The sequence below is a fragment of the Dipodomys merriami genome, unplaced genomic scaffold (genome assembly GCF_024711535.1).
Source record: "Dipodomys merriami isolate MVZ:Mamm:240054 unplaced genomic scaffold, mDipMer1.0.p SCAF_69, whole genome shotgun sequence".
NCBI classification, from domain to species: domain Eukaryota; kingdom Metazoa; phylum Chordata; class Mammalia; order Rodentia; family Heteromyidae; genus Dipodomys; species Dipodomys merriami.
Window position 1 is genome coordinate 7,232,728 of NW_027206279.1, and position 11,394 is coordinate 7,244,121.

General features: G+C 47.4%; 1 protein-coding gene across 2 annotated transcripts in view; it reads left to right on the top strand.

Annotated features, from left to right (window-relative positions):
* The first annotated feature begins 538 nt into the window (after nt 1-538).
* The window catches only part of LOC138816304 (sorbitol dehydrogenase-like), a 32,372-nt gene continuing 21,516 nt past the window's right edge, over nt 539-11,394 (top strand). The window contains exon 1 of one of the 2 annotated variants that reach the window (XM_070006009.1): nt 539-714. In XM_070006009.1, coding sequence (XP_069862110.1) covers nt 649-714 — 66 coding nt within the window. In that variant the 5' untranslated portion in view covers nt 539-648. The remainder of the gene's footprint in view (nt 715-11,394) is intronic. The other variant, XM_070006008.1, reaches the window with a different exon arrangement.

Sequence of the window (11,394 nt, forward strand, 5' to 3'; positions counted from 1 at the left end):
AATTCATTCATTCACTCACACGGACTCATGCTGGACCTTTTGCTGGATGCTGGGGTCACGGACCCAACATGGGGCCTGCATCTTGCAAGGCACACAGTGTGCTACCTGCAGTGCCATGGTTGTCACGTTAGTGACAGACCCTTGGGCCTCATCTCGGGCTTAGATTGACAGTGTTGGTCCTGAGAACCTGCCCTCACTACCGCTGCCCACATTCCCCAAGCCCATTTTTCTGCAGCGAGTTGCCGGTGGCCACCTTTTTGGCAATCCGGTCTAAGGGCTGCGGACAGAAAGAGCACGTGGCAGACGGCTGCCCACCCCGCGGCGCACCCTCTCTCACCCCCACCACCGGGCCAGGCGAGCCCACGGGGCTCCTCTGCGCCAGTCCCGCCCCCGGCTGTCTGTCAAGGAGGAGGAGGCCCCGCCCCTTCGCGCCAGCCCCGCCCTCAGCTGTCAAGATCGCGGGTGACCCCGCCCCTGGCCCTCCAGGCCCGCGCGCGCCCAAGTGCGCGCGCTTCTCCAAGTCCAGGCCCCGCCTCCGCCCCTGACCCCGGACCCTTCGCCCCGCGGGTGACTGACCAGAAACACCGTCTGCCCCGCAGACCGCGGCCTCCGCTGCAGCCTGCACTGCTGAGCGAGGGAGAAAGCGACATGGCGGCGGCAGCGAAGGCCGACAACCTCTCACTGGTGGTGCACGGACCCGGGGACCTTCGCCTGGTAAAAAAAAAAAAAAAAAAAAAGGAAGAAGGGTGGGAAGCCCGCTTCACCCGGCCTCACCCCTCCCGGGCCGGCCGCCGCCGGGGCTCCCCAGCCTGGCGGGGCCCCAGCCATGGCCCCGCGCTCCGCAGCCCCGATCAGCGCCGATTTGGGGCTAGTGGGGGTGGGGTGGCAGTTTGAGGTTATCGTTGAAGGAGGGACCTGGTCTGGTGTCTTCGAACCTCGGTCCCGTGCCTGGCACGTGGCCTGCCCCCAGAACTGCTGGAAATATCTGGAAGCCTCCCTCTTTCGGTGCCTGCTCCAAGTCACGGTCCAGACCCTTGCTAATTGCGTTTTTTGGTTTTTTAAACGGGACAGGTAAGAGGGAATGTGGCCAGACCTACCCTGAACTTCTCTGGCTGGGCAGGCAACGCAGAACAGAGAGAGGGATACAAGATTTAATCTCCTTTGGCCTGATTAAAAAACAAAAACAGATAAACCTTCCAAGACTGAGTACTGCAATTGTGAGAGGGCTCAGGAAGTGCCGGCTTTGGATGAAGATGTAGCTTATCTTTTATCTACTTTAAGACCACGTGTGGTTTCTGCTTTCTAGTCATTTTCCTTTCAGATCTGGTACCCTATAGGAAGGTTCTGTATAGGTCTGGCTGAGACCTTGATGCTGGGCTATGGGAACCAAAGTTCTGAGAATTGCTGAATCGCCTGTGGTCATGTGAGAATTCCCCTGGCAAAGTCCAGCTCTGATGAGGCTGGGATGGCACTCAGTGAGTGAGCCCGCTACCAGCCATCACTGCTGCTCCCAGCCCCTCCTTCAAAGAATAGGCATGGGGATCTAAATTGGAGAGCCTCTGTACTGTCCACAACACCAGTTCTTGGCTGTTTTAAGAATCTGTAGTTGGTTGTCTCTCCACAGAAGGTAAACAGACTGAGCAATTTCAGATTGTTGGATTCCCTTTACTTCCATCTACAGACTTCTCTCTGTGGATGCTAGAATGTTTGACCACTGAGGAAGGGAGACTTTATCTGGTAAAGAATATACTACTTCAAGGTGATAGTTCCTTGTCAGAGCCTAGACAAGAACATAGAAGTTCTATCCTAGCGCAGTTCTATTCACCTTGGAGCCTCCACCCAAGGGCCTGACTTAAGCACTATTATCAGTGTTTTTCAGTAAACATCAGTAGTATTCTGAGGAAAAAGTGCTGTACTCTATACCACCTTTATTAGATGAAAGGCTGCCAGCTTATCTTTCCCAAACACTGGGAAAAGGACAGAGCACCTGCCCCTCAAGTACCAATTAGTTCTCTGTGGGATAACCTGTTGACTAAGCTTGCCTGCGCAAGCTGGAAGGAAAGAAGTGGGGAACAGTGCCCTTAGAGACTGGAAGAGCTTTCTTTAGTGGTTTTGGTTGGGTTGATGGTATTAACAGTGAACCAGAGATAGCAACTAGGAAGAAGAATACTAGGGGAGTTATGAGGGGGTGGGTCCTGTTTTCCCTGGGGAGGATCAAGGTAAAACAAAAAATGTCTTGGTCAAAATGTTGGCATTTGAGCAGGGTGCTAGTGGCTCACACCAGTAATCCAGCTACTCCGGAGGCTGAGATCTGAGGATCAGGTTCAAAGCCAGTCTAGGCAGGAAAGTCTGTGAGACTCTAATCTCCAATAAACCACCAGAAAACCGCAAGTGCTGCTGTGGCTCAGTGGTAGAGTGCTTGCCTTGCATGCATGAGGCCCTGAGTTCAATTCCTTAGTACCACATAAACAGAAAAGGCTGGAAGTGGCACTGTGGCTCAAGTGGTAGAGCCCTAGCCTTGTGCAGAAGAGCTGAGGGACAGCGCCCAGGTCCATAGTTCAAGCCCCTCAACCAGCATCTGGGAAAAGCCTTTGGCTAGGGTGGATGGTGGATATGAATTAGAAAAGATAAAAGGGAAAATAATTGTGATGTTTTTACCTTGGTCAAAATTATGGTGTTGGCTGTGTGCTGGTAGCTCACACCTGTAATCCTAGCTATTCTCGGCTGAGATATGATCACAGTTGTAAGCCAGCCCCCAAGGAAAAAGTCCTGAGACTTTTATCTCAAATTAGTCACAGTAAAAAGCCTGGAATGGTGTTATAGCTCAAGTGGTAGAGCACTAGCCTTGAATAAAAGAAGCTTAGGGACAGCTCCCCGGCCCGAGTTCAAGGCTCAGGACCAGCAAAAAAAAAAAAAAGAAGAAAACAAAAAAAAATTAATAAAAGGTGGCATTTGAAAAAGCCTTCTTTTGGGCTGGGAAGGTGGCTCAGTGGTAGAGTGCTTGTCTTACATGCATGAGGCCCTGGGTTGGATTCCTCAGCACCATATAAGCAGAAAAAAAGCCGGAAGTGGTACAGTGGCTCAAGTGGTAGAGCGCTAGCCTTGAGCTGAAGAGCTGAGGGACAGCGCCCAGGCCCAGAGTTCAGGCCCCACGACTGACAAAAAAAAAAAAAAAAAAAAAAAAAAGGCAGCCTTCTTTTGGCTATAGTGGATATGAATTAGAAGAGAACAGGGAAAATTGGAATGTTTTTACCTTTTTGCAGTAAGTCTTCCTAGCTGGGTGGGGACTTGAGGCTGTGGGCTCTTTTGCGTGGAGCAGGGCAAGGCCCAAAGGTAAAAATCATCCTTGCCTTGGGAACTCTGGGTGGGGGAGTTGTCTGGGGCAGAAAGGCCCATTGCCCAAATCTATCACCTGGTCCAGAAAATACAATAAATAGCACCCAAGAATTCAGCAATGTGTTTAGAAAGGCAGAAGCATTATCTTCTTCACTTATAAATACACTGTTTCTGAATATAAAGGATAAATATCTAGTTTAAGGGAGCCTACATTCTTTATCTCAAAGATAAACATCAGGGTTTTTGTTTAGATGGTTTTTTGGTTGTGGGGTTTGAACCCTGGGCTCTGTTCTTTGAGCTCTTCAGCTCTCTACTACTTGAGCCACAGCACCACTTCTGGCCTTTTCTTTTTCTTTTTTTTTTTTTTTTTGTCGGTCGTGGGGCTTGAACTCTGGGCCTGGGCACTGTCCCTCAGCTCTTCAGCTCAAGGCAAGCGCTCTACCACTTGAGCTACAGCGCCACTTCCAGTTTTCTGGTGATTTATTGGAGATAGGAGTCTCACTGTCTCTCCTGCCCGGGCTGGCTTTGAACCGCGATCCTCAGATCTCAGCCTCCTGAGTAGCTAGGATTACAGGCGTGAGCCACCAGCGCCCGGCTCACTTCTGGCCTTTTCTGTTTATATGGTACTGAGGAATTGAACCCAGGGCTTCATGCATGTTAGGCAAGCACTCTACCACTAAGCCACATTCCCAGCCCTAAACATCAGTGTTTTTTGTTTTTTGTTGGTCATGGGGCTTGAACTCTGAGCCTGGGTGCTGTCCCTCAGCTCTTCAGCTTAAGGCTAGGGCTCTACCACTTGAGCCACAATGCCACTTCCGGTTTTCTGGTGGTTTACTCGAAATAAGAGTCTCACGGACTTTCCTGCCCAGGCTGGCTTTGAACCTGGATGTTCAGATCTCAGTCTCCTGAGCAGCTAAGATTACAGGCGTGTGCCACTGACACCCCGCTAAACATCAGTTTTAAAGCAGAATGCATTCTTTCCTAAAAGAGATGCCTAATTATAATGGTCACATACTTAAAGAACAGGTCATTCTTAGAGACCCTGAGCCTAAGTAATAAAAGTGCAACACTAAGAATAATTAAGAGCAAAGAGACACGCTCATCTTAAAGTCAAACCCTGCCTTTGTTTCATATGTGTGTGTATATGTGTGTGTGTGTGTGTGTGTGTGTGTGTGTGTGTGTGTGTGTGCGTGCGTGCGTGCATGCATGCATGCATGGGCAAGCACTCTACCATTAAGCCACATTCCCAGGCCTGGTTTTCTTAAATTTAGAAGAAAAATTCACACCTGTAATCCTAGGTGCTCTGGAGGCTGAGATGAGGATTGCTGTTCAAAGCCTGGTAGGACAGGAAAGTCCAAGAGATTCCTATCTCCAACTACTCACCAAAAAAATGGAAGTGGAGCTGTGACTCAAGTGATAAAGGGCTAGCCTTCAACCAGAAAAAGCTCAAGCTCAAGGACAGTGCCTAGGACCTGAGTCAAGTCCCAAGGCCAGCACCAAAAAATAAAAATAAAAAAATCTCAGATTCAAGGATTTTTGCTTTCTATTTTATTTAATTTTTATCAGACATGGGGCTTGAACTCAGGGCCTGAGTGCTATCCCTGAGCCTCTCTGTGTTGTGCTCAAGGTTAGTGCTCTACCACTTGAGCCACAGCACCACTTCTGGCTTTTTCTGAGTAGTTTATTGGAGATAAGGTTCTCACAGACTTTTCTGCCCAGGCTGGCTTCAAACTGCAATCCTCAGATTTCAGCCTCCCAAGTAGCTAGGATTATAGGTGTTAGCTATGAGCACACAACTTTCTCTCTGGTTTAGATGGAGAAGATTTGGGACTTTAAATGGAGGAAGAGGAAGGAGCAGTCAAGCCAATGCAAACAGCCCATCAGTAATCAGTGTCAGCTCCCTGAAGTCTTTAAGCAGTAGTAATGTCAATGTCAACCTGGAGCCTTGGAATAGCATTTAATCTCAGCCTCTACTGCTGAAATTTTGTGGATCAACAATTTGGCTTCAATTTCCTCATCTTGAAAAGGGGAATGGTGGGGCTGGGAAGGTGGCTCGGTGGTAGAATCTTGCCTTGCATGCTTGAGGCCCTGGGCTTGATTCCTCAGCACCACATAAGCAGAAGAAAAAAAAAAAGCCAGAAAAAAAAGCCAGAAGTGGCGCTGTGGCTCAAGTGGTAGAGCACTAGCCTTGAGCTGAAGAGCTGAGGGACAGTGCCCAGGCCCAGAGTTCAGGCTCCACGACGGACCTCCCCCCCCCCAAAAAAAAGGGGGAATGGTGCTAGTAATGTGGCTTAGTGATAGAGTTAGACAGGAGATCAAAGTCCATGAGAACTGCACATTTAAAAACTATCAGCAGGGGCTGGGAATGTGGCTTAGTGATGGAGTGCTTGCAGGAAGCCCTGGGTTTGATTCCTCAGTACTACATAAACAGAAAAAGCCAGAAGTAGCACTGTGGCTCAAGTGGTAGAGTGCTAGTCTTGAGCAAAAGAAGCTAAGAGACAGTGCCCAGGCCCTGAGTTCAAGCCCCAGGACTGGCCAAAAAAATAAAGTTGCATAGTAGAGAAGGTAAAATATACACATATGTATCTCGTATTGACATCCAAATCAGAAGTCTTTCCCTATGCATTTAAAGCTGAGTTTCCTCCAACCCAGATTGGCATAGAGAATGTTAATTTCTGAGAATACCTATAAAAATTGTGCCCAGCTCAGCAATGAAAAAAAACCACACCAACATGTAAATGTACAATTATGTAGACATGAGCACAATGAGCAATTATTCAATATTGATAATAGGCATAAGAACCATCTAGGAAGTTAACCTGTGTCTTCGTTCTTTTTTTTTTTTGGGTCTGGTCATGGGGCCTGAACTCTGGGCCTGGGCGCTGTCCCTCAGCTCTTCAGCTCAAGGCTAGCACTCTACCACTTGAGCCACAGCGCCACTTCCAGCTTTTTTTTTTCTGCTATGTGGTGCTGAGGAATCGAACCCAGGGCCTCAGGCATGCAAGGCAAGCACTCTACCATTGAGCCACCTTCCCAGCCCTATGTTCTTACATTTGAGTTAGGAGAGAATTTTTATTTTTTTGTTGGTCATGGGGCCTGAACTCTGGGCTTGGGTGCTGTCCCTCAGCATTTCAGCTCAAGGCTAGCGCTCTACCACTTGAGCCACAGCGCCACTTCCAGCCTTTTCTGTTTATGTGGTGCTAAGGAATTAAACACAGGGCCTCATGCATGCAAAGCAAGCACTCTACCACTGAGCCACCTTCCCAGCACCAGGAGATAATTTTTATACTTTTATTAATGTTGAGAAGTAAATAGTCCCATGACTATACTGCCTAAGTTTAGTTGGGGGTGGAGGGGGCGGGAGTAGAAGACAGGGAGGTGGAAAGGAGAGGAGGAGTCCCTTTCCTAATCTGGTAGCCACCAGGAAAGATCTTACTGGAGATGTTACCTGAGCACCAGTCCCTAGAACAAAGGTCAACCCAATCTGGATGTCTCTTCTTTTTTGTTTGTTTGTTTCAGTCCTGGGGCTTGAACTCAGGCCTGGGCACTGTCCCTGAGCTTCTTTTGCTCAAAGCTAGAACTCTATCACTCAGGCCACAGTGTGACTTCCAGATTTTTCTATTTATGTGGTACTGAGGAATTGAACCTAGGGCTTCGAGTATACTAGGCAACCACTAAGCCGCATTTCCAGCCCTGGATATCTCTTAAACACCAAAGTGCCGAACACATCCAAACTTAAGTCTCTTCAAGTTCCCATAGGAGATAGGTCTTGTGTGATGTCTTGCAGGAAAGGGAAAATTGGCCTCTGCAGGGTGCTTGACATGGTTGGAGTTACAGTGAGAGGGAGGCACCATTAGCCATAGGAGGGGGCACAGGCTTTCCAGGGTCACTGGAGACTGTAAACAATTTGCAGTTCAGAAAGATTGTTATCTGCAGATCAAAGGTAGGACTAGCGAGAGCCTGGGCAAGGAACCAGCTTAGCGGATGATGGGAGTGCATCCAACCACCTACTCTGAACCCCTGCTGTGCCAGACCCACAGCTAGAACAAATCCTCTGAAGTAAGGGCCAGTTGGGGAACTTTGGCTTTTCTTCCTACCCCCAAAACACCTTTCAAGTACCCAAGGAAAGGGGCAACAATGGGGCCTCCTGTTCTCTGTAAGTATGCAGGACAGCCCCTAAGGGTCACAGGGGACCTGACAGGTAGAAACAAGTGGCAGGCATGTCTGCTGAAAATCTGAGGGCTACTGCCTTCTTTATTCCCTGTCCTGCCTGCTGTCCTTCCATCCAAGGGGTGGTTTTATCTTCTTTTCATAACTGAGAGAAGCAAGCCTTGAGGCTCCAGTCCTATTCTTCCAACTCCCCAGCCTTTTAAAGAACAGTTGGCTAAAAACAATGGGAATATAACTTTTTCCAAAAACAATTTTAACTTTGCCCTTTACAGTTGTCTAGAACTGGTTCAACCACTGTATGAGGTGATTGTGGAAAACAACTTCACTTCCTTCCTTCCTTCTTTCCCCTCTCCTCCCCCTTTCCTTTCCTCCTCCCTTCCCCTTCCCTCCCTTCCTTCCTCTCCTTTCCTTTCTTTTTTGCCAGTCCTGAGGCTTGACCTCAGGGCCTAGGCACTCTCCCTGAGCTTCTTTTACTCACGGCTAAAAGTCTACCACTGGAGCCACAAGGTCACTTCTGGCTTTCTCTGTGTATGTGGTACTGAGGAATCGAACTCAGGACGTCATGCATGCTAGGCAAGCACTCTACCACCAAGACACATTCCTAGTCCATAAAAGCAAGCTTATTTCCCTTTTATGACGCTTGTTATACAGAGGAGGAAATTGAGGACACAGAGGTTAACTGCCCAGGGTACACAGTGGGTGGCAGAGAGCCCAGTTAGCACATGGACAGACCATTCCAGAGTCTGAACTCCACGTGGTCACGCATAGGTCAGCTGGAGGAGGGGAAAAGTATCTTCCTGTTTTTTGTGTTGTGGACCCAGCAAAAAGCCACATGGGACAGGTGGAGGGTGTAAACTCAGGTGAATAGGTAAAAGTAGAGGAAAGAGAACCAATGATGACATATTTAGGAAATATATATTCTGGCTGACTTTAGAACAAATAGGGCAAGACAGGGTATAGGATGAGAGAGATACCTGAGTTAGTCCTGGATGCCCAAAGAGGTCCTCCTGGGGCATTACTGTGGGGGTGGATGGCTGTGCGAATGGCTATAAGGAGGGGGAGACTACAGATGAGATTCAGATAGGTACTTCTAACTTGAAACACTCTAGACATAACTGACATACCTACACTGTATGCATGCATGCATGCATGTATCCATGTATGCATGCATGCATGCAGTTCCTCTAGCCTTTGCTATTCTCTTACAGAAAGATTAAGAAGCCTTAGCTGGGTGCTGGTGGTTCACACCTGCAATCCTAGCTACTCAGGAGGCTGAGATCTGAGAATCGCAGTTCAAAACCAGCCCTGGCAAAAAAAAAAAAAAAAAAAAAGGCCCTGTGAGATTTGAGATTTACCTCCAATGAACTACCAGAAAACCAGAAGTGGCACTGTGGCTCAAAGTGGCAGAACCCTAGCCTTGAGAAAAAGAGCTCAGAGACAGCACCCAGGCCCTGAATTCAAGCCCCATGACAGACCAAAAAAAAAAAAAAAAAAAAAATTCCTTGAATGTGTCAGACTCCAGAACCTTTGGGAATAAAGAATAGGGATGCAAACAGAAGTCTAAGATCTCAGAGGAGCCCAGAAGCCTGTGTATGTGATTGTGTGAATGTGGGTGTGTATTGTTGCTGGAGGTCAAACTCAGGTTTTTGGACATGATAAGCATTCTACACCCAGCTACATCTCCAGCCCTAAATAACTATGAGAAATGAGAAAGGATTAAAAAAAAAAAAAAAAAAAAGCATGTTACCACTGAAATCTGAGATAGAAAAGGAGATTAAGTAAACAGGATTGTAGCCAACATACTAAGGAAGCAAAATCAGAGCAAGGGGTTTTAGTGACTAGGCTTTAAAAAACAATGTGGGCTTCACAAGGTGCTTAGAATAGTGTTTACAATTTTAAGATTGACAATCTTTTTTCTTTTTATTTGGCGGTTGAATGGCTTCAACTCAAGGCTGGGGTGCTATCCCTGAGCTCTTTTTTTTTTTTTTTTTGCTGGTTGTGGGGCCTGAACTCTGGGCCTGGGCACTGTCCTTCAGCTCTTCAGCTCACGGCTAGTGCTCTACCACTTGAGCCACAGTGCCACTTCTGGCTTTTTCTGCTTATGTGGTGCTGAGGAATTGAACCCAGGGCCTCATGCATACAAACAAGGCAAGCACTCTACCACTGAGCCACCTTCCCACCCCCTCCCTGAGCTCTTTTGCTTAAGGCTAGTGCTCTACCACTTTAAGCCACAGTTCTACTTCTAGTTTTCTGGTGGCTAATTAGAGATGAGTCTCTCATATTTTCCTGCCCAGACTGACTTTGAGCTGTGAGTCTTAGATCTCAAACTCCTGAGTAGCTAGGATTACAGGTGTAAGCCACCAGTGCCCAGCAATCTTTTTTCTTTCTTTTTTTTTTTTTTTGTTTTAACACAACACTCAGTCGTGAGGGTTGATGGCAGTACAGTCTCATGCCTCATATGGCATCTCTCCTGCAACAAAGGGAGGCAGGAACTGAACCTGAGTTTTAAGGGTGATTAGAATGTGCAAGAAAGAGAAGGGAAAAGTAAAGTTGCTATGCAGGGAGAATATCTGAAGTTCTTCAGGATGTGTCTTTACTAAGGGGAAAAAAAAAAGCTGCAGCACAGCACACTCTAGTGTTTCAGAGAAGCACTGCAGCTTTACCTATAGTCCAAGAACAGAGATTACAGTACAATAGTAACTTCTGGTGGACCTAGGGCTTATTTGCACTGGACTGTTTCTCTAAGCTTGAATCTTACCGCCCCAATGTTCCCAAATGGCAAGTCCACACTTGACTGATCTGGAGAATTGTGGGCTGGGGGAATAGGGGACACCCGTGGCTCATGCCTGTAATTAAGCCTAGCTACTCAGAAGGCTGAGATCTCAGGATCTTGGTTTGAAGCCAACCGTGTACTAGGATACAGTGGAAGCCTAAGTATGGAAGTCAGACACACATGGGTTGAGCCCTAGTTAATCCATGATATGATCTTAGCCAAATTATGTAACTTCTCAGCCTTGGGTCTCTTATCTACAAACTACAAACTGTGGACTGTTAGCCCAGCGCAGGCATTGTAAACACTATATTTTCCTTTGATTCTTGTGCCCTCAAAGAACTAATAATACGGGCTGGGAAGGTGGCTCAGTGGTAGAGTGCTTGCCTTGTATGTATGAGGCCCTGGGTTCGATTCCTCAGCACCACATAAGCAGAAAAAGCCGGAAGTAGCACTGTGGCTCAAGTGGTAGAGCGCTAGCCGTGAGCTGAAGAGCTGAGGGACAGCGCCCAGGCCCAGAGTTCAGGCCCCACAACTGGCAAAAAAAAAAAAAAAATCACTAATAATAGGAACACTTGGATTTGGTCACTCAATGTCCCTCCTATCACCAGGACCTTCTTATCTTGGTATTGGGGGGAAAGAGTTTGGTAGGCAAATTCTGCTCTATTTGTGATGAACACCAGAATAGACCAGACTGCTTTTTGCACCTTTGAGAGTGGCCAAAATGCAGGTTCTGTGCATTGACAAGGACCCCTAAAACTATCCAGGAGATTTGTAACAGATATTCTCTGATAGAACAAGAAAGTAGAAGCACAGATACTTTCCCAGCTGCCTAGAGATTACACACAGCCCTCCTGCACCTGCCAGAAACTCCTTGAATCCTTTCTCTGTAAGAGTAGGCTAGAACAAACAAATTGGCATGTAAGAACATGTTTTTCCAGGATGGAAGGATCTGGTAAGGAAAGCAGATGTGGAGACCTAGAGGCAGACCAAACATCCCTTCTGCCTGATTATCATCTAAACAGCCTTTTTCTTGGTCCTGGGCAAGTTGCACTAGTGGGTTAGATGAAGTTGATAGCTGTTTCTGGACCTGAAGTGTTCTCTAGGGTTGAACTTTG